The 25,558-nt window shown below is 42.6% G+C and overlaps 2 protein-coding genes across 4 annotated transcripts in view; one reads left to right on the top strand and one right to left on the bottom strand.

Annotated features, from left to right (window-relative positions):
• Window positions 1-218: 218 nt before the first annotated feature.
• npat (nuclear protein, ataxia-telangiectasia locus) lies at window positions 219-12,552 on the bottom strand. 2 transcript variants are annotated; one of them, XM_035155377.2, is made up of 17 exons: window positions 12,143-12,552; window positions 11,474-11,592; window positions 11,307-11,367; window positions 10,377-10,449; window positions 10,200-10,240; window positions 9,236-9,457; window positions 8,731-8,806; window positions 8,317-8,440; window positions 7,646-7,737; window positions 7,413-7,494; window positions 7,207-7,303; window positions 6,983-7,099; window positions 4,932-6,344; window positions 4,250-4,350; window positions 3,489-3,582; window positions 1,996-3,362; window positions 219-1,155 (listed from the first exon to the last, which is right to left on the bottom strand). In XM_035155377.2, the coding sequence occupies exons 1-17, from the start codon at window positions 12,177-12,179 to the stop codon at window positions 1,075-1,077; spliced, it is 4,197 nt and encodes a 1,398-aa protein (XP_035011268.1). In that variant the 5' UTR covers window positions 12,180-12,552; the 3' UTR covers window positions 219-1,074. The 2 variants fall into 2 exon arrangements, with proteins under 2 accessions (XP_035011268.1, XP_035011269.1); XM_035155378.2 differs by having other exon boundaries at window positions 8,338-8,440; window positions 12,143-12,551.
• Window positions 12,553-12,626: 74 nt separating this feature from the next.
• The window catches only part of atm (ATM serine/threonine kinase), a 30,964-nt gene continuing 18,032 nt past the window's right edge, over window positions 12,627-25,558 (top strand). Inside the window, exons 1-29 of one of the 2 annotated variants that reach the window (XM_035155376.2) lie at window positions 12,627-12,849; window positions 13,085-13,160; window positions 13,266-13,378; window positions 14,018-14,160; window positions 14,346-14,510; window positions 14,743-14,908; window positions 15,050-15,288; window positions 15,804-15,973; window positions 16,104-16,282; window positions 16,480-16,851; window positions 16,986-17,189; window positions 17,810-17,911; window positions 18,042-18,276; window positions 18,364-18,495; window positions 18,997-19,122; window positions 19,289-19,378; window positions 19,497-19,683; window positions 20,266-20,459; window positions 20,550-20,629; window positions 20,766-20,921; window positions 21,216-21,291; window positions 21,692-21,822; window positions 21,987-22,104; window positions 22,204-22,374; window positions 23,395-23,570; window positions 23,776-24,019; window positions 24,848-24,963; window positions 25,118-25,244; window positions 25,332-25,531. In XM_035155376.2, the coding sequence (XP_035011267.2) occupies window positions 13,089-13,160; window positions 13,266-13,378; window positions 14,018-14,160; window positions 14,346-14,510; window positions 14,743-14,908; window positions 15,050-15,288; window positions 15,804-15,973; window positions 16,104-16,282; window positions 16,480-16,851; window positions 16,986-17,189; window positions 17,810-17,911; window positions 18,042-18,276; window positions 18,364-18,495; window positions 18,997-19,122; window positions 19,289-19,378; window positions 19,497-19,683; window positions 20,266-20,459; window positions 20,550-20,629; window positions 20,766-20,921; window positions 21,216-21,291; window positions 21,692-21,822; window positions 21,987-22,104; window positions 22,204-22,374; window positions 23,395-23,570; window positions 23,776-24,019; window positions 24,848-24,963; window positions 25,118-25,244; window positions 25,332-25,531 (4,484 nt within the window). In that variant the 5' untranslated portion in view covers window positions 12,627-12,849; window positions 13,085-13,088. Of the gene's footprint in view, window positions 12,850-13,026; window positions 13,161-13,265; window positions 13,379-14,017; window positions 14,161-14,345; window positions 14,511-14,742; window positions 14,909-15,049; window positions 15,289-15,803; window positions 15,974-16,103; window positions 16,283-16,479; window positions 16,852-16,985; window positions 17,190-17,809; window positions 17,912-18,041; window positions 18,277-18,363; window positions 18,496-18,996; window positions 19,123-19,288; window positions 19,379-19,496; window positions 19,684-20,265; window positions 20,460-20,549; window positions 20,630-20,765; window positions 20,922-21,215; window positions 21,292-21,691; window positions 21,823-21,986; window positions 22,105-22,203; window positions 22,375-23,394; window positions 23,571-23,775; window positions 24,020-24,847; window positions 24,964-25,117; window positions 25,245-25,331; window positions 25,532-25,558 lie in introns of both variants that reach the window. The other variant, XM_047339611.1, reaches the window with a different exon arrangement.

Raw genomic sequence — 25,558 nt, 5'->3', positions numbered from 1 at the left:
ATTACGTTAAAACTGCTCCTGCTAATGTTTTTAGAATTGTTGCTCAGTCCCAGTGTCCACCTTCATGTCCATCATGTGTCATGGGTCAGGGGCTTCAACATATCAAGAGTGCATGCTTGGAAGATCTCACAAACATTAGACACCAAAAAAACACTTTACCTCACAGAAAAAAGCTGCCGACTGTGATATGGAGACAGTGAGCAACAAACAATTTAAGCCACATGTGACCATTTATTCCTCAATTCTCAGGTGCTATTCCATTCCTCATGTGACCTATTGGCTTCACAACATTCACACAATTTTGCCAAGCACATGACGAGTTACATAAGCTGTCTGGAGGTTCGGTGCTTCCATTTTAAGATGTACTTTTGAACAGGTCCAGCAAGTTTATACTGAGGAAAAACACACAAGGCCGTATCTTAGTTTTATTACAACACTGAAAGAAGCCTGAGTGTGCAAAGGTGCACAGTTGCATTTTCACAAAGTATGCGTCTGATTCTACCAACAAACAAAAAAGGAACACTATACTTGTGTATGCAAGAAAAAAATATATACATTCATAACATTATTCTTCAGTTAGTCAGACATTTCTGATCATGAACACTATTTCTTCAGTGTTATTCAAATAAAAGGAAGCAACATATTCCCAAAAATGTTCACATATATAGCACTAGAGTCAAATATTGACCAAGGAAATGTTTTAAATCACCAATTTTAAGCAACCAGCACCATTTATGGCAAAGTGCCCACAGACAAATGTGTAATTGTTTTGTTGTAGTAAATAAAAAAGGTGATTAAAACATGAAGCAAACATGAGGATAAACAGTACAGCACCGTGCCGTGGTTGCCTTGCTGCATTTAACAGGATGTTGTGTTGATTGCCCGCACTGGAAACTAGCCAGCAGAATCAAAGTTCCTCACTGGCTGAAGGCGGCATTGCAGCTTATAAGGTCTCGGGCAAGGTTACTAATAGGAACCAGAGGCACTGTTTTAGCAGATGGCTTGTTCTATTCCTGGGTAGTAACCTAAGCAGGTAGTGAAAAGGGCAGTCCTTCCCTGTTGGTGTGTCGGATTTCACTCATCATAGTGAAGTGAAGACAGGAACTTATCCACATCCAAGTCCAGGGGAAAGCAATCGACGAGTCTCTTCTTCTCCTGCAGATTTAAAGCAAAAGTCAGAACTACATTCATACAAATATGTATCGCAACTCTACAATTAAATACCACTGATGAGGCGCTGTAGCTGTTTGTCAAAGGGGTTCCCAAACTTTTCAGCCCCTGACACCAAAATATGCAAGGACCCCAACTCTCCCAGAGGGTGTCGATTGAACAGGTTTCTTATCAACAGGTCGAACAACATGCTTCCAGCTCCATGTGACTGAATTAATAAAAAAAGGGGGACTATTTAGCTCGTCTTTGTTTTTTATGAGTAGGTCGAAAAAATTATAGAGATTGGCCTGATGGTGGCACCAGAGTAATGGCCATGTCGTTACTTAAATCCTTAACTGTTTATCCTGCTCAGGGTGATGGAGGACACACCGGACATACAGGCGGGACAGGACAGACCGCCATTAGAGGGGTAACACAGACAGACAAACGCATTCAAACCTTTAGGTAATTTAGATTGCTATGCACCTAACCTGCATGTCTTTAAAAGTGTTTCTCCTCTGTACTGTGTGATCAAACTCCTCTAGTCAGGCGCAGGTCAAAGCTGAAAGACTAAACCTAGCTTCCATCAGTATGTACTGTTCGGCCAGACAGGGCATATTGTCATTAAAAAGAGCAAGCGCATTCTGGCTCATCCTTTAGGGTTGTGGGAGTTTAGGTTACCGTCAGCATGACATTTAAATTGAGCTGAGAGAATCAATCAATTATTGAACTGAATGACAAATAATACATGAGCCACAATTTTTATGTTCTATAGTTATATATATCATTATATAGACCAAGATGCATTAGAACGTGTCAATTGACAAGTACTAGCACTATACCTACCCGGTCATTCTTTTTGCCCGGCGATCGTTTGGACTCTTTCTTGGCAGGCGTGCTGGCTGTGGGAGAAGACTGTTTGCGTTTTTTAGAGCTCTTTGAGCTTGTGGGTGACTTTTCTCCAACTCCATCCTGACGCAAACTGTCCTTCAGGGGAGTGCCCGTCCTAGCGATGGCAGCCCGAGAAAGAATCATGAGTGTGTGAGCGGCCATGTTAATGCTGTTTTCACTGCCAGCCTCACTGGCGGGGCTGCAGGTGGGGACATCCGGGGTGTTGGGGGGCATGAGACGCTTCTGAGGCCCTTCTCCGTCTTTACCCATTTTCTGTCTGGAAGGAGTCCTGGGATAGTCGGTGGACTCCTCCTGGTTACAGCCGGTCCCAGGGGTACTGGGTAGGCTTATATCTGAGGTACTTGCTCCAGGCCTCTTGGCTGGGGTGGAAGGAGAGTTTAGTTCCTGGATGTCCTGGAGCATCTCAGCTGCCTGTTTAGCCAGAGAGCAGGACTTTGACTGGGCTTTTGTAGCCTTGGACTGGGGATTAGATTCTGGTTGAGTGACAGCTGGAGGGTTGAGGTCGCTTGATGCTGAGGATGCAGATGTAGACTGCTGTTGCTGCTCTTGCACGCGCCCCTTAATTTCATTTTCCTTGTTGGCTGTCACATTTGGCGTTTCCTGAGAAGGATTCCTCTTTTCTGTGCGGCCCTCTCGCGATTTGGCAGGAGCCTTTTCTGCAGGTTCTTTCCTGCTGCTTTCCTCTTTCTCCTTTCTACTTCCTGGTTTCGTTGCGGTGTCAGAAGACATCCTTGACCTCTGTGAATCATGAGCTTTTGCTTCTCCATTATCATTATTGTTTTTCTTGTCAGTAGATTTGGATCTTCTTCCTGATTCTAGCTTTTTCAAAGCCTCAGGCTGTGAGGAACCCACCCTGCTGGCACTTGCACTTCGAGACTCTTGGTTGTTGATCTTATGATCTTGTTTGCGAGAGGTCTTTTTAACAGGAACTTTATGGTGCTGTTGTGGAGGCCTGGAATTCTCTGCCTCCTTCACTAACCCTCCTAAATTCTGGGAATCAGTTGGGCATCTGGTAATCTCTATTCTCCTCTTGGGCTTGTTGCCACTTAAGATAGCAGGCCGTATTTGAGGGACTAATTGTGTTTTTACTTTCCCAGGTTGCTGGACAGATCGTGGTGTAGATGTATTTGGGGCTGCAGGTGAGGTGACTTTTGTGGTTTCAGGGGTTTGTAGTTGAACTCCTGCAGAAGAGTCAAAAAATAAAATTCTACGATGATTGGAACTCTTGGCTGCATCCTGCTGACTTGTATTTTCAGCTGAAGCAGGTTGAATTACTTTACCAACAACAGTTCCCTCAGTGCCTGAAATTCAGAGAAATATGGTCAGAGCAGCAAAGCAGTGACATGAAAACATAACGCAGAACACCACTGAGGATATAAGAATATACTAAATCAGGGATTACTGCTCCAAGTTAGCATGTTACTTACCAGCAGCAGTGGATTGTTTGACTGCCGCTGTGGAAGGTTTGTGGTTGATGGTTTCTGGCTGCTGTACCAACACTTGATTTGGTATGGCAACCAGCTGATAAAAGAACAGAGATAAGTGTTATTGTTCTGGATATTGCTAAAAGCTCCAAAGCCAATGAAAACCCCCTGAGGGGACACTGTGCTTTAGTCCACATGTTACACAATTATCAAGTATATATATATATATATATATATATATATTTTACTGTTGATGGAGCCTTAGCCATAGTGGGACAATAATTGGTTTGTTTTTTCAGAAAATAAATATCATTGGCTCATTAATATATTCAGTGTTTTATAACAATGAAAGAAGAAATATGATTAAGAAGTATAATTTATAACAAATTCGGAAAGGAGATTACTTGAGAGGGGCACAAAATGTAGATTTCATTCAAACAAATTTTGAATTTTTTTGGACACATTGTTTATTAAAGTTTGATCTGGGGATGCTGTTAGAGCAAAGCTCACAAAATATCATTGGTTATCTTTTGGGTAACATCTGTAGTAGTTTTCATGGAAACCTGCCTGGTAGATCTCATGATACAGATATGATCTCTGCCACAGAGCAAAAACAAATTTTCTCAAAGGGGCAGAATGGTGGATAAAAGTTTGGAGGGTCAGCAGAATGACCAGGCATCATCTTGTTTTTCTTTTAAAAAATGGTAAAACCAAAAAATACCTATAGGCTCAGACCATACAAACTGATCATAAAGTTGTGTTACCTGATTAGACACCATCTGGACATTCCCCAGAGAGTTCTGGCCCATAACAGTAATAGGAAGCATCAGGGGCTTAACAGGTGATGGTAAGATGAGAGTGGACCCTGCACATAAAGAACAAAGAATGTTTTAACCAACACTAATTGTAGACGATGGTAATAGTCTTGACAGACAGAAGGTAATGAACAACAAAGAATCAGAGACACAACACAATGAAGGATGGGCGCAGATCTGGGGGGGGATTGTGCTTCGTTGTTAAACCAGTGGACATCTTATGAGCTGTAGGAAATAACCTGGAGCCAATATACAGTATTATTACTACTTGCTAAATATTTCATTATTCATAATAATTAAAATAAAATGCAATTTCTTTCTCCTTCAGCATATAACTGGGCATTTTTGCAAATCAAAATGATTGTTTTGTATATTTTTCCAAAAATCAATGCTTCTGTAATATTAACAGGTAGTAATAAGGATTCTTATTAATTGTTTAATTGTACATGTCAGTTAAGAATTGTTTAAAAAAATGTGTTTATATGTTTACTTATTTACTAGTTTTAATATCCCTTTGCAGCTGTGCCCATGGCGGGAGTAAGAGAGGATCTTATTTTATCTCATTAAGGTGAGACCACGATTCACTTTTGTCTTTTAAGATGAGCCACTCTTGTACTCCATTGTTTCTTACCAGTGGAGTAGCTTTGAGGATGAGTTGAAGTAGTCGCCCCAAACTGGTTGGTAGGCAATGGCTGTCCCTTTGAGACACCAGCAGGGAGTAGCACCTGTCTGGACTGAGCGTCTGCAGTCGGGGGTTCAGTCACAAGGAAGTAGCTGGCAGTGGCTCCTGGGAGAGGAGGGTTAGTAGTGTCCAGGGGTAGTTGAATTACGTAGCTCTGCTGGGCCTGCGATGTCCCTGATAATGGAGATGCCAGCAATCCCAAAGCCTTACCGGTGAGAGGACTAGCAGTTGCCTCGAAGCCCTGTAAACTACTAACTGCCTGTGCCACCTCATCCAAGTTATTCTTTGGAGTGCCAGGGATGCCAGAGTATCCAAGGGACTTGGCTGGAGAGGAAAGATAGATGGTGGGTATCTTATCCTCAGAAATGCTGGAAATTGCCTGATTCAAGGCAGCGTCGTTGGCCAGCTCCTCTTCCTGGTTATCACTGATGATGATGTTCAAAGAAACTATATTACTGGAATCTGCGGCAGCCTTGCTTTGGGGGTTGACATTGGTGGATGAAGGATCAGGTGCTGACGCAACTGGGGCGCAGGAGGAGAATGATGCGGGTGAGGCAGGTGTGGATGAGGTCGGGGTAGCTGTGAGAGTTGTAGAGGCAGAGGCACATATGGGTGAGTCAGGTGTTGCTCTGAATGGTGCAACAGAGGAAGCTGATGGCGAGGCAGGCACAGCTGTAACTGTGGCGTTTGAGGAGGCAGATGTGGAAGAGGCAGATTCTAATGTTACAGAGTGAGTACAGCCTAGATGAGTGTCTCCTCCATCGCTAGAAGCTGCGATAGCAGACAGGTCAACAGTCGACGCAGGAGTGAGTTCAACTTGTACAGGAGACAAATAATCAGGCGGATCACTCAGAGCTAAAGAGGGGACTGTAGGTTGCTCTGTAGAATGTTGTGCTCGTTTATGCTCCTCTTTTCCATCCACATTAGAGGTTGACGTCACCAACGGTGCAACAAGTGCAGTTGAGACTCTTGATGAGGGAACCGATTCACAGAGACCAGTTGTGAAGGTGCTGTCTGTTGTGACAGGCTCACAAGAGGCCATGCTGTCTGAAGGAGGAGGGGGTGTATTCAATGGTTCATCAATATCCATCGGTGTAACAGCAACACTGTTATTAAAGAGCGAGGCTCTTTCTTTTCTGTTCGACTTCCTTGCAGGAGGTGAGACTCCTCGGTGCTCCCCATGACTCACTAACAATCTGGCTGAACTGCCCTCAATTCTCGAGGCTTTACCTCTGGGGGCAAGAAGCGTTTTCTTTAACAAGGTGGAAGGAGCAGACTTCCTGGTCTTACGATCTTGTCCGACTCTCGTCTTCACGGTCACAGGGTTTGTATCAGAAACGTTAGTATCTCTCTGTGTAGTGCCTGAAAAATAAACAAAACAAAAATAAAAATCATGATCAGCAATTAACACAAATACACCTTCTCTTAATAAAAAGAATATGTTATGGTGTAGTCGTCAAACTGTGACCAGTCTGCAAACTCTAGTGAAGCCTGTCCTCCCCCTCTCATACAATAAAAGAGCCAATGAGAAAGCCAAGTACTACGTTACAATGACATGTGTGACTGACTTAAGGATGATACTTTCACTGCAGACATACCTACATTCATATAAACTTAGGAAACCCATTGCATTCTTAATTACATTAAGTGAATCCTGATATCACATGGAAAGACGTTTAAGTTGGAAACTCCTAATGGAATAATTGATCTGGTGAACCATTACGCTGCCTGTAAGCCTCTAACACCACATTTATTTCCTTCGCCAAGAAGGTTATGTTTTGATTAACATTAACATTAAGAGATATGCCGTTAGACCTTGGTGGTGGTATGCATTATCCGAGTGCCCTTCTAGTTGTTCTAGTAATTCTGACAACATCTAAACTGAACTGAACATGAAGTTTGAAGTCAAAAACCTGTCTCTACCTGTGTGAGATTGAAGACCAAGTGATGAGATCTGTGTAGTCTTCATATAAGAGTGCACTATTGAATCAAAAGAATACCTGGATCATCACTCAGAAGGGGTCTGAACGTCAATGAAGATCCAGCAGCATCACTCTCTTCGGGACTACTGCTCACATCTTCATCCCCTGGTTCTCCATCAGGGAATTTGGATTTATCTGCAAATACATAATTGAAAACTTTTCATTGTGCTTTCTTACATAATTGAAAAACATGCAATCTGAACAACAAACAATTTCAGTCTAAAAAAGAAGGTCATAGTTACTGTAATCGAAGAGGTCAAAGAGGGCCTGAAAAGCTGGGTCAGACTCTGTTTGCTCCAAAATGTCGTGGATGGCGTCGTCACTCATGTGGATTTCCCCCTGTGTCAGAGGATATGTGTCAAGAAATAATATGATGGCACACAGGGAAATAAGAACAGAGAAAGTGATTATGCTTTAATGATACTGGTATTTATAGTTTTTTCAGCACCTGTAATCCCAGGATTTCATCTATAGACGGGTCTGTCTCCATTGTGGCTGAAGAGGCCTTGGATGTTTGAGGCGTTGGTTCACTGATGTTACAGACAAAACAGAGAAGAAAATAGTAAAACCATTCCTTACCCTGCCGACATTCATTGTCACTGATAAAATCATGAGCAATCAATTTAAATGGACTTAATACGGATGCAGTGAGGCAATGCTGGGTTCCAACTCAGCACTTACTTGGCAAGGATTTTGTTGATGTTTTCAGCAAGCTTCTCTTGTAATGATCTGTCACCCAGTATCCTGTCACGTGCATTTTGTATCACAAGTTGCTGTGGAGAGAAACAAATGATTATTATTCAATCTGTAAATTGATTGATACTTTCAAGAGAGAGCATGCATGTAAAATATTTTATAAAGTGTCTGCAGCATCACGTCATTCACTAAAGCTGAGAAAAAAAATGAAAACAGAGTGTCCTACAACTGTGAGAGTATAGAGGTAGTTCAGCCTTGATTTGCTGCACAAGACAGATGAAGAATATTGTGCGAGTGAAAATCCCTGAAAACAATATTTAAAAAGTGAGCATGTTCCAGTTTTCAATCGCTGAACACAGGTTCTTGCCAGGAACAGGGGATGGTGTCTTGAAACACAGTGACTTGTTATTGAAAATGATGAGACAAGCTGGCTGGGCCGGCACCAACTGCTTAGCATGCTAACTTCAGCAGATGCAAATCAAAGGAGTTAACATCTCCACTGCTAACGACAGCTCTTGGCGAGTAAAGGAATTAAATTTGATGCTTAGTCCAGAACATTCTGCTTGAGTAAGTAAACGTCTGCTAATGCTAACGTCTGCTAATGCTAACATAGCACCTGAGAGGAAATCAGACATGAAACATGCAGATCTACCTACAGGAAAAGTTTCATTAACAACCTCTTCAGGCTGGGGTTCAGCACTGACGCTACTGACAGCTGTGGCAGATCTGCCAGGACCACTGGTTCCACTCTGAGCACCACCTCTCTTCCTGGGTGTGTCCCTGAAGGCAAAGGAAAGATTTTAAGCTGCATAAGGCACAGGCAAAACAAGAGTAAAAGTAAAATGCCATACAAACCCACCCCAAACACCAAGCAAAAAATATCCATTATCCATTATCCTAGCAGACATTCGGACTCGTGGTAGTTTTGTTCTAGTCAGGTTTTCCTGTTTTATTATCTATTTACGTACTTTAATCTTGTATTGAAAGCCACAGTGGGTTAGTGGAAAGAATATGTTTAATTCTAAATAAGAGGGGGTTAAAAATAATTGCAATATGAGAAGTATTCTTACCATTTCCGTCGTCCAGGAGACATTGGGCCTGGATTTAGCCGATTCTCTGACACAATGATATGAACCGGTGAATCCCCTGTAATGAACACATGTGGTCACACATCAATCCAAAGCTATTTTTTTGGGACTTTTTATAGCGAGTGCCAAAACAAGCACAGCTTTGATAACTCTTTTCAATAACCCCCTTAAAAGGGAAGCTTTTTCTGAGGCATTATAAAAACAATATATGACTAGCTGCTTGAATGCTTCATATGCTTCAATGACAATTGATTGAGCAATAAAATCCACTCCACCGCTAAGAATGTAAAATAAAAGTGAATATTTGTAGATATATTCATTTGGACAAGAGCTCATCATCATTAAAAATCAATGAGATGGCCCATTTTTCAAATTCCTACCCGAAAGAATGACTGAGACAAATATTCAAAACACAAACACTTTAAACTAAATTTAGAGTAATATTGTAAAATATAAATATATAAAAAGCATATTTTATCATACTGACTTGATATACTCAGTAATCGGCTGCCATCATGGATCTGTTGGGGTGTGCCACTGCCAAGAGCTTGTCTGATGTGCGGAGCAGAGTAGCTCACAGGAGTCGAGTGGCTGAACATGCTGTGCAAGGTGTGTGCCGGGCTGATGATGGAGCTCGTTTCAGCACCGGCTGAAGTCACGGTCAGGACCCGCTGTCTTGCCATGTTTGCTAATCCAACGCGTGAACGTGCTGCAATGGATAGAGGAAAATAGATCAAATGTTGTGTGTATTGATTTTCTATTTACACTCTAAAGGAATAGTTCACCCACAAATGATAATGTACTCCGATGGAGGGGTGGGTGAAGTGTTTGAGTCCTCAAAACACTTTTGGAGTTTTAGGGGTAAACAGTGTTGCAGCTAAATCCAATACAATTGAAGTAACTGGTGATAAACTTTTCAAAAGGCCCGACGTCATTTACACCAAGTTTTAAGCCTAAAAGTCCACTGATATCATGCTTGGAGCCAAGTTCACGTCGCAAGCACAAACCGCAAAAAACACGCACACACACTGAACACAAGTTCACAAGAGGAGTGCGCGAACGCTAGCATCGCTACATCCGCTGACAATAGGCTTCTAAAGAAAGACGATAGTCAGGCTATTCCAAAATGTGCAGCTTCACATGTAAATGCATAATCCTAACGGAGTCCGCTCTACACTATCGTTACCTATCCAACATAATGGCTCAAAACCTTAGTAAGGAGGCCTCTGGTATTATGCTAGCACACTTAGCTTAGCCATGACTCTTTGATGGAAACAGTTAAACAGTCTGGACCAACTCTGAGGTAGAGAGCGGGGCACATAATTGCAGAACTACGGCGAACATACACAGCCTTATCCCTCAATGCCTCACAGTTCCCAGTGGCAATCAAACTTAAACCTGATTGTGCAAAGTAATGCCCCTCAATTGAAAAAAAAATATTGCACACTCACTTCTCTGACTTGCTGATACAGCTGGTGAATTCTGCAGTGACCTAAAAGAAAGATAGAGGACAATGAAGCAGTATGAGTGATGAAGATCCCACTGAAAGTCCACTATCATTAGGAAAGATCATTTCAACTTGAGACAGTTGCAGTGATGAGATGTTGAATCTTGATGAGTGTAATTACTTGATTTGGTTGAGTGTAAAATCCAACTTTTTCCACAAAGAGGTCATCATCATAGGTACCTCATGACAAGACTCTGAAAGAACAAACACAAGTATAAACCATAAATGTTACATTTTGTAATAATCTAGTAATAAATGTTACATTTCACAAATAGCAATTAGGGATGAAGCAGTTACCGGTTTCACTGTATACAGTGGTAACATTTCTGACGGTTGTTTGTACCAATTCGATTTACATTTGCTGTGATTTCCGTGGTGATTTGGTTGACAGTGTAACAGCATGAGCTGCTAGTGCTCTGAAAATAGCTAGCAACTGTAAGCATCCACTGTTGCCAAATCGCACAGGTTGAGCAAATGCTGATATTTTGTCCTGACTCTTAGACATTTAGGGTCGACGTCTGCACTTAAGATAACGAGTTGTCAACCTTCTCCCCTTTGCTCCGACTCTGCTTGTTTTGTGTTACTATTGTATGTCATCAACATCCGACATCTGATTTGTTTACAAATAGTTGTATTGTTCTTACATGCATATCACTTTGTTCATAGTGGTTGTGTTGTTATTTACATGCACATTTGAATTCGTTATTTATGGTTTCATTTCAACCTGCATTACAGGAAGTATTCAATCCAAAACAAAAAGCGTCTTTAGCAAAGCTAAACCCTACCTTCTTCAAGGTTAATGTTGCAAATTTAATATGATGTTATGTGGCACTATATTATTATTTTATTGATAATAATATATTATTTAAATATAAAACTTGCTGATATAACATTACTTCAGTATGTGTATCTGTACTTTTTGGAACATTGTCATCACAATTAACAATAAAGCAATAACACTAATAACAGTGATAATTTAGGTCGCTGTAATTGTGATACAAAATGTTCACGGTGTTTCATCTCTAACGGTGATAATGGCTGATAAACTCACCCTTTGTTTTGGCAGCCACATACTCATTTAAGATGGTTGCGAGGCCTTTCCCAAAGATTGACTGTGAGGGAACAAAACAACAGATCACACATGCACATGTAATCAGTGCCTTCATCTTAATGTTAACAATTAGTGAGAGGCCTTATCAGAGAGAAAGAGATGCTTACAAATACACAGGCAGGAATAGTCCCATCTAGTGTGGTGTGTTCAGCATACTCCTTCAGGTTGGGGCTCTCGTGGATGAACGCTTGGCTCGTGGCACACAGCCCCTCTTCTTGGAGGTAGCCTGGAGAAAGACATTCATAAAACAAAGCTCAGACAGTGAATACAAAGTTTTCCTAAGTACGTGTATAAGCTCTGGGCGCCTGTTCCCAGTTTAGTGTCGTTGTTGGCTGATGGTGCGTTCAGGCCCTACTGTTTAAACTGAAATTGCGAGACAATGAGTGGGATCTTAGCAGAAAAAAAGACATAATTCAAGAGTCAGGTAAATAGAGATTTTGTGACAGGGGCAGTGTATTAATCGGGGTGGAAATAAGCACAGTACTGTGGGGAGAATGGCTGCAAATGCAACACAGCTGGCAGTTAGCTACAACAAAAACCAAACCGTTCAGTCCGTGACCTAGGACCTATAAAGACAGTTGGAATCGGAAAAGAAACAACAATAAAAACGTAAAACAACAACAATAGCGATTTCAAGCTGTTTACCTACAACATCATCTCGCATTAAAGGGCTTTACACTTTGGGAAAAAGACGAGAGAGTATGTTCTGTTTTTCGTTTTCTTCCTATTCTGCAGACTTCACGTGAATGCATCACACAGCTTTGTATTTGACTCACCCAAAACAAGCCGCGCGACGTCCGACGGCAGCAACATGTCTGCTCGTTAGTGGACGAAGACGGCGAACAAGCGAATAAATCAGCTACATGTTCGTGAAACAATATGTCGGAGACGCGCTATTCGGCGTCAAATTGAAATAAATCCGCCGGTGTCAGAGGACGACCAGAGAAACTGCTGCTCAGTCAAAAGGCGGGGAACTCAATCACTTATACCCCGGAAGTGTTAGAGTAATGTGCCGCTTGGACTCCTGGTGGTTGTAGTCCCTTCAAAAACATCGAACTACACTATATCCCACGTGCTGCCACATGCATGTTTAGCATTACTTTTATTGAATGCGAATTTAATGGCCACTCTGTCGATGTAGTAGCACAGCAGCTAGCAAAGCAGCAAGTGTGTTTTGGTGTTAGCGTTAAAGCGAAAGGACTCGCTCACTACTACCGTGACCTGGATATGACGTCGCCGCTTCATCCCGACTCTTGGGGCGGGAATTTCCTGCCTCGTCGGCGTGTACGTGAGTGTGTGTAAACTGCGTTAACGTCAGGTCAGGATGGGAAAGTTGTCAGAGGAGACTCAGCAGCAGCAGCAGCAGCAGGCTCATCCAGCACCGTAGCACCACAGCTAATGTCTGCTCATGCGTGTGTGACAGCTCCGGGACGACGTCAGTGCAGCAACAGATCGAGTGTTTGAACACGAAATCCAGTTCAAAGTAAGTGTGGTCATGTTGTGTTGCTGAAGTGCGTCGTGTGCAAGGCCCGACTGACTGATCAACGTAAACAGTTAGTCCCAAGTGCTTTTCAGAAGAGATCTGAGGCCTCTGTGAAGTAAACACTGCGTGTGTGGACTAATAACAGCATCATCCTGTCTTGTCAACATCCTGTCTCAGCACTGGTACAAGAGTCTACCCCACACTGATGCACACTTTGCCCTCCCCCACTCTGCAGCACCATGAGTCTGTCCCTTGATGATCTCCTGGTCTGCTGCAAGGGGCTGGAGAATGATAAAGTCACAGAGAGAAAGGTGATCACACATGTTTATAGACAAATGAGTCATATATTGTTGCAGTCCAAGTTTAACCAGTATGCGCAGTATAAATCAAACCCAACATATCCTTCATGCTTCCAGAAAGAAGCCGAACGCTTCAGACGGCTCCTCCGATCTCCAGAGATCGTGCAGGAGTTGGATCGCACCTCGGCAACCAAATCCTCCAAGCAGCTCACATGGGATGCTGTTTTCAGGTAACTCCCCTTTGCACAGCTGCATCTTTTCTATTTATGCAACAAAATGCATATAACATTATCCAGTATAACACAAGTCACACCTGGGTTTTGTGGGATTTTATGTTCAATTCAATTTAAATTGCTTTATTCTTCCCCTAAGGGGGCGATTAAAGACCTGTGGAAGAGAAAAGTGTACAGACAATTAATTTGTAAGCTTGAAAGACAACTGACAAATCTAAAGATACAAACAAATTTAGAAAATACAAAAAGAAACAAACAAAAAATACAGATATGTCACATTAGAAAACGCCTACTAAAGGATGGATTTGGTTAAAGAGCAAGTGCATTCATCAAGGTAAACTGACCATTTCATTTTCATCAGTCTGATGGACTCTGGAATAAACCCGAACCTCTTGGAAATCTTTGCTTAATTTTGCAACTGTGGTCATGTCTTTTTCTAATATACATGTTAAGTTAATGGAGCTAGTTTGTTTCTATGTTACCAATTTACTTTCAGGTTTGTTTCTTTACATCATCAATATATTATTACACTATATCAAGAGTTCTGATTTTGTTTGGTTCAATTAAGTCAGACATTTTTTTTTAATATGAACACTTTCCTTTCGGTTTTGCTCCCACTTCATTTTCCCATGTCAGATTTCTGCAGCGCTATGTCCAGAAGGAGACAGAGAGCATGCAGTCAAGTAAATCTGTCTCAGCGACAACACTCGCCACACGGAAGAAGAAGATGGCGGAAATGTGCAGTCTGATCAAATACTTCATTCGCTATGCTAACAAACGTAAGGACACTGTCTTTTGAGATCCAGTACAAGTTTACAGTTAAGTGCACACATTCACAATATAGATTTAAGCGTGTTTTGTCACAGCGAGGGATCATCCTATCTTTATTCACTGCAACAGAAAACCACATGAGTGATCTGAATTACAGGTATCTACTGCAGTTACTGTGTCTCTGTCTCTGCAGGCGGGCCTCGTCTAAAGTGCAGTGAACTGCTGAGACATGTGATGGAGGTGGTGCAGGGCTCTTACAGCTGCGCTGCGTATGGAGAAGATTATAGCAGCCTCCTCGTGAAGGACATCCTCTCTGTCCGCAAGTACTGGTGTGACATCCCCCCACAGCAGTGGCACAGTCAGTGATCATTTTGTCTAAATGCTTTTCATTTCTTGATATAATCTGATTACTCATCCTGATTCGTCATATGTTGAAAATGATCAGATTACATGCTAAATGTCTCATATTAATAAGAATGGATATTTACTTACCAGCTAATTACATTGTGTTATAACCACCTGACATCTTATTACTGTCTCCTCTTGTTCATGCTGTTAATCAATCCCCTGTGTGTTTTTGGGCTCCGTAGGTCTTTTGGAGTTGTACTGTGGCTTGTTCAACACTTCTTCCAAATCCATAAACCTTGTTTTAGTGAACAGAGTCATCCACATGGTGGTGCAGGGCTGCTGCACGCAGACTGATGGGTGTAACAATACCCTGTTCAGCTTCTTCTCCAAAGCACTGCTTAACGTCAGGTGAAAACCTTTACCATCCTTTTATAAACCTTTTAAACTGATTATGCTTATTACTCCCAATTCGTATTTTGTTATTTGTTATTATAAAGAACACAAGTATATTGGATAGATGGAAACCTAATGCACAGTTGATCCCCTTAGGCAGGAGAAACCCTTGGCCGTTTTGGAGCACCTCGTCTCGGCTCTCAACATATTCTTGAGGTACTCGGCTATGAACTGCAGGATGAGGGTGTGTAACCTGGGAGAGGAGCTTCTGCCATCCATACTGTACATCTGGGCAGATATGAGGCCCAGTGCTTCTCTCAAAGAGGAGATCTTGGAGTTCTTCAATCTGCAGATGTGTGTTCATCACCCCAAAGGAGCCAAGACTCAGGACACAGGTGGAGTGATTGTACTTTTTTCCTTTAAAACAATGTGTTTATTATGCAAGACTTTAGAACTTAGGTTCATTCATGCAAAACCTTTTTCATTAGATTTCAAATACAGAGTTTCAACCTTTTGGTTTCAGAATATGCCAGGAAATTTATCCCATACCCGTCTGCATTTTAAAGTGTCCTTGAGCAAGATACTGAACCACAAATATGTGTTTGTGAATGGGTCATGTGACTTGTACTGTAAAGCACTTTGAATGGTGGATAAGAGAGGGAAAGTGCTATATAAATACAGTCCGCTTACCATGTACCAAGTTTTAATAACTGCTAAATGATAAAATACAATTAAATACCATGATTAATTACAATCCAGTGGGCGAAGGTAGGGCAATCACTCCAGGAACCTGGGGTTTGCTTTGGAAAATGGTCAGCACAACATTTAGGTAAAGATGTAAAGATAACACACTTGTGTGGTCTATAATTAAACAACCAACACAGCAGTTGTTCACCCTGTCATTTATTAGGTGCACATGCTGAGGACTGGACTCGGTGGCGGAGTCAGCTCTACAATTTGTATGATGCTTTGGTCAGTGAAATCAGTCATCTCGGCAGCAGAGGGAAGTACGTCACAGGGGCAAGACACATCGCAGTGAAAAACAATGTCATCGAGCTCACAGCTGACATCTGTCATCAGGTAACACAGATCAAGTCTTTAGCGCATGACTGAATCATTACTCTGTTTGATTGTACGAATGAGAACAACCTGTTCTGACAGCATCCACATCAAGTGCTTGATCTTCCTTTTTTCCCCCTGCATGTTGTAGTTGTTCAGTGATAACAATGACACCCACATCTTGGAGGTGACCCAGGCCTCCTTCAGAGCCACACCGATGGCCAGTCCCACCCACGGAGCAGCCAGCAAGCGCCGCCGTATTGAGCTTGGCTGGGAGGTCCTCCGAGAACATCTTCAGCCTCAGCACAGTGACTTTGATGCCATACCATGGTATGAAAATCACAACACAGTTAGCATATGAACATGTTAAAGGTAAACTATACTATATAATTATTGACGGGTGACCCTCAGTTGAGCGGGTGCAATAAAGTCCATCTGATTATTTGAGTAATGCTCATAGAAAGTCTGGTGTTTTTTTCTCTGATCACATTACGATTTTCCATCCTTCTTTCATTTTCCTCTCTTAGGCTACAGATCACTGCGGTGCTCACTTCCAAGTACCCGTCCATGGTGCCCCGCCAGGAGCTGGTGCCTCTGCTCTCTGTGTTGTACCAGCTCCTGGCAGAGCAGCGGAGAGGAGAGAGGGGGCTGTACGTGTTGCGCTGTCTGAGGGAGGTAGCCCGGTGCCAGACCCGCTATCCTGAGAGGGCCCAGGTCCACAGGGCAGAGTTGGGAAGGCTGTGGGGTCGGGTGTGGGCCCTTGCACTACGGGGGGTCAGCTCGCCTCAGACAGAGGCCTTTAGCCTGGACCTGCTGGCCTCCATCGTCCACGGACAACTAATTAATATGGACAGAGAGTTCTGGAAGCTTTTCTCTGCATCAGCATGCAAACTATCGCAGTAAGTTTCTATGTTTTCTTATTGTGCAATGTTAAATTTAGTCATGTCACATTTAGATTAAATGTGTCATCATGATAAATGTGTGTGTCTAAGTATGCATTTAGCATCACTATTTTCTTTTTCTTTATCGACAGGAGTGCTGCTGTATGTCTGTGTCAGGCTCTACTGAAGTGTCCGGTCCCTAAGGCTCTCACACTGAGGACAGGCTGGGACAATGTAGGGATCACAGAAGGATCTGGTTCTCCAAACCTGAAGGAGAACCTCATTGCATGGCTGCTGATGAGTGACCAGAGTGATGAGATGGAAGAAAGCTCCAGACCTCACCCCATCATTTGCAGGTTTGTCAGTCAGTTGGTTTTCCATGTATACTGCAGATTTGTAAGACTATGATTGGAGATAGTTTTATCCTGGCTCTATCCAGACTCACTATACATTTTCTACTCCTGCACAATTATGAGCTGAAATTACACAATGCTGGTCTCCAGGGGATGCACTTTTTGCTCAAAGTCATGGACTGTATATAAAGATGGACGATGCACCTCCACATCGTTCTACTATCCAGAAATGAAACCAAACGTACCAATCATTTGGTGCCGGGGTCTGGTAGTGAGGTCCCGCTGATACCCACGCTCGATCAATCTTGAGTCAGTCTTAGCTGTCAATCAGGACATTGCACCCACTTTTTATAATATCATATGTGTAATTAAAACCAAACTGACTGGACATATGAGCACTTGAACGTACACTAGTGTGATCAGAACTACCTAAAATGACAGAAACCATCTTTGAGAGAAATCTATTTGATGTGAAATAAGTGTTTGCATATGTCTGATCGTCCATCTTTATATACAGTCTGTGCTCCACAGAGAGAAAAGGGAAATTATGCTGCTAACTATTTACTATCTTGACTGTAAGACAACGGTCTGTAAATTGATGTTTTCTCTGATCTTGTGTACAGAGACTTTCCCTACAATCTAATAGCGGACATCCTGATCTCCCTGACCTTGAAAGACACCAGAGCTGGCCTTAACTTTCTGCTGGGTGCTAAAGGGGCTGAGAGGTAAGACATCATTATTGATACAGAGCCCGTTGTATGTCTTTCACAATTTATTTTACAGTGGTAGCAACTCCCTCGTTACTTAAAACAATGAAATTCTGAAATAAGAAATAATTGAATTTTGTTTTTTAAGTGTTTTTGTTCAAGAGCAATCCTCATTTGCTGCCAAAGACAACCTGGAAGAGATCGAGAGGCTTTACTTGCAGTTCAGCTTCAACATGCTTCCCTCAGAAGTCCGAGTGACCGAAGAGTCCCTGACGACGTCATCAGCTGACGGCCAGTTCACTGCTGTCCCTAGTCTCAGGAACAAGCTGGAGCAGTCCCTGCTTTGTGTGGCCGACACACTACTCAACTGCTACTCTCCTGATGTGAGTGGAAGTTAATACTTGTGTTTATGTGTCTGCGTTAGTGTTCACACAGACAGACTGGTATGTATTTTGATCTGCTCTCCACAGTCTCAGTCCACACCTCCAGAGTGTCTGGTGCGCTGCGTCATTCTGCTGACTGGTGTTTTAGAAGCTTACGTCTCCACTGGGGTTCTGACTGAAGAGGATGTCTGCCACTCACAACTCCTCAGCAAGGCAAAGGTAAACGTTCAGACTCAAATGGATTAAATCTACCATAGTCAATCCTCTTAATGTAGAGCCAATGAGAGTTTGCCTGCTACCTTGTGCCCATAATCCATACTGGTACACATTTTATGTTAAACATAGATTGTATTTAAAGATGGACGACCCGTGTCCACTTCGTCCAGAAATTAAGCCTGGACAGAAATTATTTTTGTGCTGTGGATGTCATTTTGAGCTCAGTAGTAGAGATCAAGGGATCGATCCACGGTGGCAAGGTCTACCGAAAATGATAGAAACCATCTTTGATAATGTATTTGATGTATACTTTGCCTTTTTAGTGTGGTCCATGTCCAATCCACTAACATGGTTTAGGTGGAGTCTATGACCTACACTGCACCTATCCACCATTGGGCTACAAATCTTGGCTTCACTTTGGGAGAGCTGTATGTCATCCATCTTTATTGACAGTCGATGATATTGAATAACATGTAAATTATTGGTTGGTGTTTTTGTTTGTAGGCTGTGACTCAGGACTTCACTGGGTTTGTTTCAAGTGTGAAGGTAAAGATGACAGAGGAGGGGACCATGACCGCTCTAAGGTCCGTCATGAAGCTGTGCACACAGTCAGCCAGCAGAAAAAACACGGTAAACAACAGTCATCACCACAGTTCAGTTTGTCGTCAATATATGGCTAACTTAACCATTGATATCCATGTATTTAAAAATATATGAGATTCATTTGCTCACTGTCACTGTGACAAATTCTGGTCTGGTTTCCTAGATATACAACACTTTGTTCTTTCTTCTGCAGAATAAAGTTGGTCCCATCTCCTCCAGCCTGTTCATTTTGACACTGCCGGCCAGTCTACTCAATGAATTAGCAGTGATCTGCAAAATGTTGGTACGCGACAGATAATAGTAAAATGTAGAGATTCATGGTGTTTGTGGCCTGAGGATAAGAATCTCAAATTCTTTCACTGTCACTTCACTGAATTACCCTCATTTCCCTGTCCCCGTAGCTAAGCAGTGTTTCTAAGAGAGTCAGTGTTTTGGAGGAAGACAATCACGGGGATGATGACTGGGAGGTGACCAGGACTCAACAAGGGGACGATATTGACTTGTTTGAGGATGGTGAGGAGTCTCACAGCAGCACCAATGGGACCCAAAGACAGAAGGGAGACAGCACTGACGCTTCTTGTGGGCCAGGTAAGAAAGGATCTCTTTCTGTCTAAATTGTTGCCTTCCTTGGAATTATGGTATATTTTGGTAAAATGTATTTAAATTAAGAAATTACTGCACAAATCAAAAAGTGTCAGTACTGTTAAAACAGCTACTTAAGTTCCTGGCTTTTGTTATTATTTGCCACACGCAGAGACACAACACCACATCAGTTCAGTAGCATGTAAAGGCATAATGACGACAGCAGTGTGTGAATCCAGTATTAAAAAAGTACATCGATTTTCTCTACTAGTGAGTGTCTCTGGAACAAGTAACAAAAATAACACTACGTTAAAGAAAATTAAAAACTAAATCTGGATCTGTTTATCCAGCTCCTAACCTCCTTGGTGGAGCACCCAACACACTGAGGAAGGATGTGAGGTATGACCACATTCAGAGTTGGTGTGGGACCCATGTGGCCACTCTTATAGCAGTGTTAACTCATCCTGGGCCGCATTGAGGAACCGCCTACTCAGCTGACTATGGGGCCATTAAGAGCAAAACTCTCCGCTGATCGTCCCATCAGTGGATCAGAGGGACATGATGTATTGTGGTTCTGTCCTCCCTCAGGAGCTAAAAGCCTGTTAGCAGAGGATCATCTGGCCCAGCAGGACATGGCTCTCCTCGCCATCTTGGAGTTCCTGTGTGAATGCGGGTCTGTCCAGCACGTCCACGGCCTGCTTTTCAAACCCCAGGAGGTGCGGCGCAGGCTGCTGCTGCTGCTGGAACAGATTGACTTCAGCAAACCGCTGCACCTCAACATGGTGAGGAGCACCAGGGGTAGCGGGTCGCTGTGGCACAGTTTCAATAGTGATTCCTTAGCTACTGAACACTAACATCTGGATCTCTTGCAGTATCTTGTTCTGCTCAAGAATCTTCCGGCTGAGGACTCGCTCTCTCCAGAGGAATTTGATTTGCTGCTGCGTCCGCTGGCGTAAGGAATATAAAATATGTTTGCTGCACAAATATATTTTATTAGCGAAAGAGCAGTTCTTGATAATACAGGTTGTACTCAAGGCAACATAAACTATTCTGTGTTTTTGTGAACAAGTGTCACTGTTTGTTTACAGAGATTTGTGTAGTCGGTACCGTCAGGACCCAGAGATCTGTGCTGCTGTGCTGCTTGGTTTGTTACCCTCCATCAGGAGCCTGGGGAGAACCCACCACATCCCAGAGGAAATGAAACATGTTCAGGGATCCCTGCTCCAAGTGCTGTCTGGATTCTGGTTAGTGGTATATTTTAACACCATGAACTTGCACAGGGTTGGTCTGAAATCATGAAATGAGGCCACTGGTTGTCACAAGGTGCTTTGAGTCTTTGATGGAGGATGATCAAGTGTGAAACTTGTCTCCCCTTGAAAAAGTACATGTCCTTTAAATTAAATTTTGAGTCGATGCCAACTGTGTCAAACCTTGTAAACATGATTTTGATCTGACTCTGACTCTGCATGAAGATTTACCATGATGAAAGTCTGTCCTGACTTTTTATGATTGAATTTTTGACACTTTGTTTTTTTTAGTTTCCTGAGCCAAACGGGGAAATGCATAGCAACTGTGCGAGCTGCTTTAGTGCAGTGTCTGGTTGCTTTACTGGAGGTAAGCTCTCACAGGTTGTGTTTCATTTCCAAAGACTACGTTAAGTGTTGTTTTAGGCTTTTTCTGCCTAGCCGTGAAATGTTAGACTTGTATGTTTTACATCTCCAGCTAAATCAAGCCGTAAGCCACTCAAACCTTTATAGATCAGATTAATGTTTTGTTTGACTGGGAAGTAAACTGTTATTTGCCTAGTGATGTGTTGGTCCAGAGGTTAGTGGCAGTGGCAGAATTTTTTGCAGGTGAAAATATCTTCTGATCGATAACAGTCAACTGAGGAAATGTGTGAGAGAAATGTTTCCCTGGGTCAATTTAATAAAAATACATATGGGCAAATCTTTCCCCTCTTCTTCATCTGCGTTCTGTTCACTCACATCCACCTGACGTCTCTCCCCTGTGACAGGCTGACCCCTCTTGTAAGTGGGCAGTCCTAAGTATTGGAGGGGAGGAGCGTCCAGTGTCCATCATCCTCCCATCTCACCTCGCAGATACCCATCACCAAGTCCGCATGCTGGTAGCCATGTCAGTGGAGAGGTATGCTTCAACCGGGAGCTGAATTAACACCACTCTATCAGAATAAACGTCATAGAATTGACAGATTATTCAATAGGTGTGATAGTAAAACCTGATGGAAATAAGATAAAAACTATTAAATTATAAATAGTTATGACTGTCACATTATTCTCTTTTGTATCCAGGTTGTTTCTGGACATGAGACCAGAGCATCCTGATAAAAGGAAGATGCTGCCACTCAAACAACAGCAGGCTGCTTTTGAAAATATTTACCTGAAGGCTCAGGAGGGAATGAAGCTTCCAGTGAGTTCATACACTGTTCTTGCTCATCATGAAAAGTTTATAATTTCTTCCTTTTTCAGCCCCTGTTTGACTTTTGTCTTACCGTGCGATCATACACAGAGATGCAGCTCTTCAGAGGACAAGAAGGATGAGGCGTTCAACCGCAAGGCCACCCTGTTGAAGAGTTTGTCTGGGGTGCTGTGCTGTAGTCCGGTGTGTGAAAAACAGTGTCTGTTTGCCCTGTTCCAGTCCTACAAGGAGAACAACATCGAGGAGCAGCTCATCAAAAAGGTCACAATTTCAGAGCATTGTGCATCATTCAAAATAAGGTTTCAAATGCTTTAAGGGGATATCTGGTGTTTTTCTGGGCCTTATAGCAGTAGCCGCGACACAGCAGCAGTAGCTATATATACATTTTTGTTTTTTTATCCAATAAAAGGATCAAATTGTTATTCTGGCCTCAACCGGCTCTTTCAGTTTATTTTGGGCACATAGAAAGACACAGCTCTGTTGATCAGAGGGAGGATATCCTGGTCACACAACATTGTGTAGTGTCAGAAGGTATCGTCTTTGGACACATCATTCCAACCAATATCGGGCATCATCAGGTCCCACTCTTAGTGGTGTCACAGGATTGGTATTCTTCGTCTTTGGGACATATGGTCACAGCACCCACTGGAACACCAAAAGTGTCCAGAGCCTCACAACCATGGAGCAGTTTGTTGTCTCTCCCCTGCATGGTGCCTCCCTCTTTCACTCTCTCCTTGTTCGTCTTTATACTTGGGCTCAAACAAGTAGGACCGACCATCGAAGTCAAATGCGTTTTCGACATTATTCACATCAGAAAAAAATTCAGCCATAATAGTTTCTCTCTGTCAAATCGAAACTCCTCTTTCCAACTGTCTCTCTCTCTCTCTCACTGACGTTTCCACCTCTCTTCCTGCAACAACCCAAGTCTCATGAGTGCGTCATGGCTGCCAACGATTCATCGATCAAATCATCAAAGTGGACAAAAGTTTTTTTCAAGTGCCTTTCATTTACACCCTGACATTTATAAACATAGGGTGCAGGTTGAAAAATACTAGAATTCCCCTTAAAAATTGTTTTAATATTGAATTCAGACATCAGTGTGAAAGGATGAAAATGTTTTCTGTCCAAGGATTTTGTCATGTATCTTCCCCAGCAGCTTGACAAGTAAAACTTTGGTAAAGGTTTAATAATGAGTCAATAGGTGTCTCCTTTCCCTTTAAATCAATAGTCTACAGAAAGACGAGAGATATAAACTGTTTCTGTTTCTTCTTCCCTTGACAGATGTTGTGCAGTGTATCCAGAGCACTGGGTTACAGGAGTGTGAAGACCTTCGTCACTTCTCACTTGTATTACTTGGTGGCGGAGTGGCTCGCACAGAGAGAGTCTGACGATCGATACACTCTCGGCTCTTTCCCCTACGCACTCCTTGACCATGACGCCATCAAAGATTTCTATAGGTGAGGAAATAAACTTTTCCGACTGTAGTGGTGTTTTGTTGTTGTCACATCATGTTCAGTGTTATACATTTCCCCAGTTTTTAAAGTCTATACTTTCCCCTACACTACATTATATACAATTTCTGTCATCAAGACTTGACAACAAAGAGTTAATGAATTATGAGCTCCTGGTTTTAACACCCTGTTGTCTCATATCCTCTTGTAGCTCTACTTACCAGGTATTGGTCCCCCACCTGGTCTTCCTCGATGACTTTGAGCAGGTGAGGTCGATCGGTAGGTATCTGGAGAAGGACTGGAAGGAGCTGTTGGCCGACTGCTTCCCCAAGATCATGGTCAACATCCTGCCGTACTTCGTTTCTATTGGCCAGGACACGCAGGTTGCACAGCAGAAAGAGACGGCCCACAGAGTGTACAATCTGCTCAAAGATGACAACTGTCTGGGCAAACAGGTAAACACAGCTATTAACCACCAGCTGAAGTCGACTGAACAAGTGGGATCAGATCACTCCTGTCCTGCAGCGTTTCTAATTTTTGTGAAATTGATGTGAAACTACAGCACACCAACCTAACTCGCATGAACAATTGTTGCACAATCGTCTGTGGTGTGTCTTACATTTTCAGTAAGTTATGCAGGACCAGCAGCTCAACTAAAGCCGGGCTCAGACTACAGGAGTTTTACCTAACCTAACTGATTTGTGAATTGCAGTTGCATCACGACCATAAGGAAAATCTTAGGTATTCTTCTACCATCTTTAACAGGCCTACACTAAAGATCAGAAAATAATGGTGAACAAGATATGAAACGGTGACCCGGCATGGAGCGACAACTTGCTCTGATGTTAATAAATAAAAGCAGAAGGTGAAGTCTGGATTGGAAAATGGTCGGAGCGACATGGTCAACACGGGTTATCTACTATTCAGTTAAATTGGACTGTCAGCTGCTCTGGTGTCTCTCTCATTTGCTGTTATGGTTCTGATTTGATCATCCCGATTTTAAATCCAAAATATCAAACATGTTTCATAATTATCGGGTTGGCCCTAAAGGTTCTGTGGGCAGTTCGTGAGGTTTAACATTGCTAGCGACCAATGTTCCAGACCGGATTTCTCCTCTGAGGCTCAGTGGCCGTATCAGGGTTAAATTAGGCAGATATGCCTGCAGTCTGAGCCCAAAGTTAATGTGCTGTGTCTTCTACATGAGTTACTATACAGTATCTGAAAGGCAGCTTTGCTTGACTGTGTATCACATGTTTTTGTCATGTTTGGGAATCGTTCTGCAGCAAATTGACAGCCTTATCCACACTAACCTGGCGGACATAGTGGTGGAGTTGCTGATGACTCTGTATGAAGGAGGTGGAGCTGAAGGAGACAGAGGAGAGCTGAAATGCTTTATAGGGTAATAATATTTAAGATTTACCATGATTTTCCTTTTATCCTATGTCATTTTATGGATTCATTCATTCTATAATTGGAAGGAAAACACCAATATTTAAGATACTTTTTCTGTTAACAATATGAGTAAATGAAACAACTGTTTCACGCCCCCTCAGGGAACTAGACCCTGTACCCAACCCACCGTACTTCAGCTCCTGTGTCATCAAAGCTACTCTGGACTACCTGAGCAAGTGCCACAGTGCCAGCCACAAGTCACTGGTAGCCATTCTGTCAAAAACTCCCGTAAGGTGTCTCTTTTATTTTTAAGTTTCTTTGTCCTTGTTATTATAAATCAGTGCAACTTAATCTTATTTTTTCGCTGTTTTGTAGATTTCAATTCAAAGGATCCTGCTGGCGGTGTGTGAAAGAGCAGCAGAGACGACCAACGTCTATGAACGTCATCGTATCCTCCTCATGTATCACCTGTTCGTCAACCTGCTGCTCAACGAGGTGAAGGACGGTCTGGGAGGAGCCTGGGCCTTTGTGCTCAGAGACATAATCTACACACTTATACACCAGATCAACAGCAGGTCGGGTCATGCGCACACACAGGTGAA

This window comes from Hippoglossus stenolepis, chromosome 4, assembly GCF_022539355.2.
Source record: "Hippoglossus stenolepis isolate QCI-W04-F060 chromosome 4, HSTE1.2, whole genome shotgun sequence".
NCBI classification, from domain to species: Eukaryota; Metazoa; Chordata; class Actinopteri; order Pleuronectiformes; family Pleuronectidae; genus Hippoglossus; species Hippoglossus stenolepis.
The sequence above is the reverse complement of the archived record's forward strand: the minus strand, read 5'-3'. Positions and strand labels throughout refer to the sequence as shown.

What these genes read in the sequence shown, in the direction of transcription:
- npat (XM_035155377.2), bottom strand. Translation starts at nt 12,179, where the DNA reads ATGTTGCTGCCGTCGGACGTCGCGCGGCTTGTTTTGG. An exon ending in CCGATTACTGAGTATATCAA is followed by an intron (nt 8,807 to 9,235) that starts GTCAGTATGATA and finishes TGTTCATTACAG; the next exon opens with GGGATTCACCGGTTCATATC. An exon ending in CTTTGACCTCTTCGATTACA is followed by an intron (nt 7,100 to 7,206) that starts GTAACTATGACC and finishes ATGTATTTGCAG; the next exon opens with ATAAATCCAAATTCCCTGAT.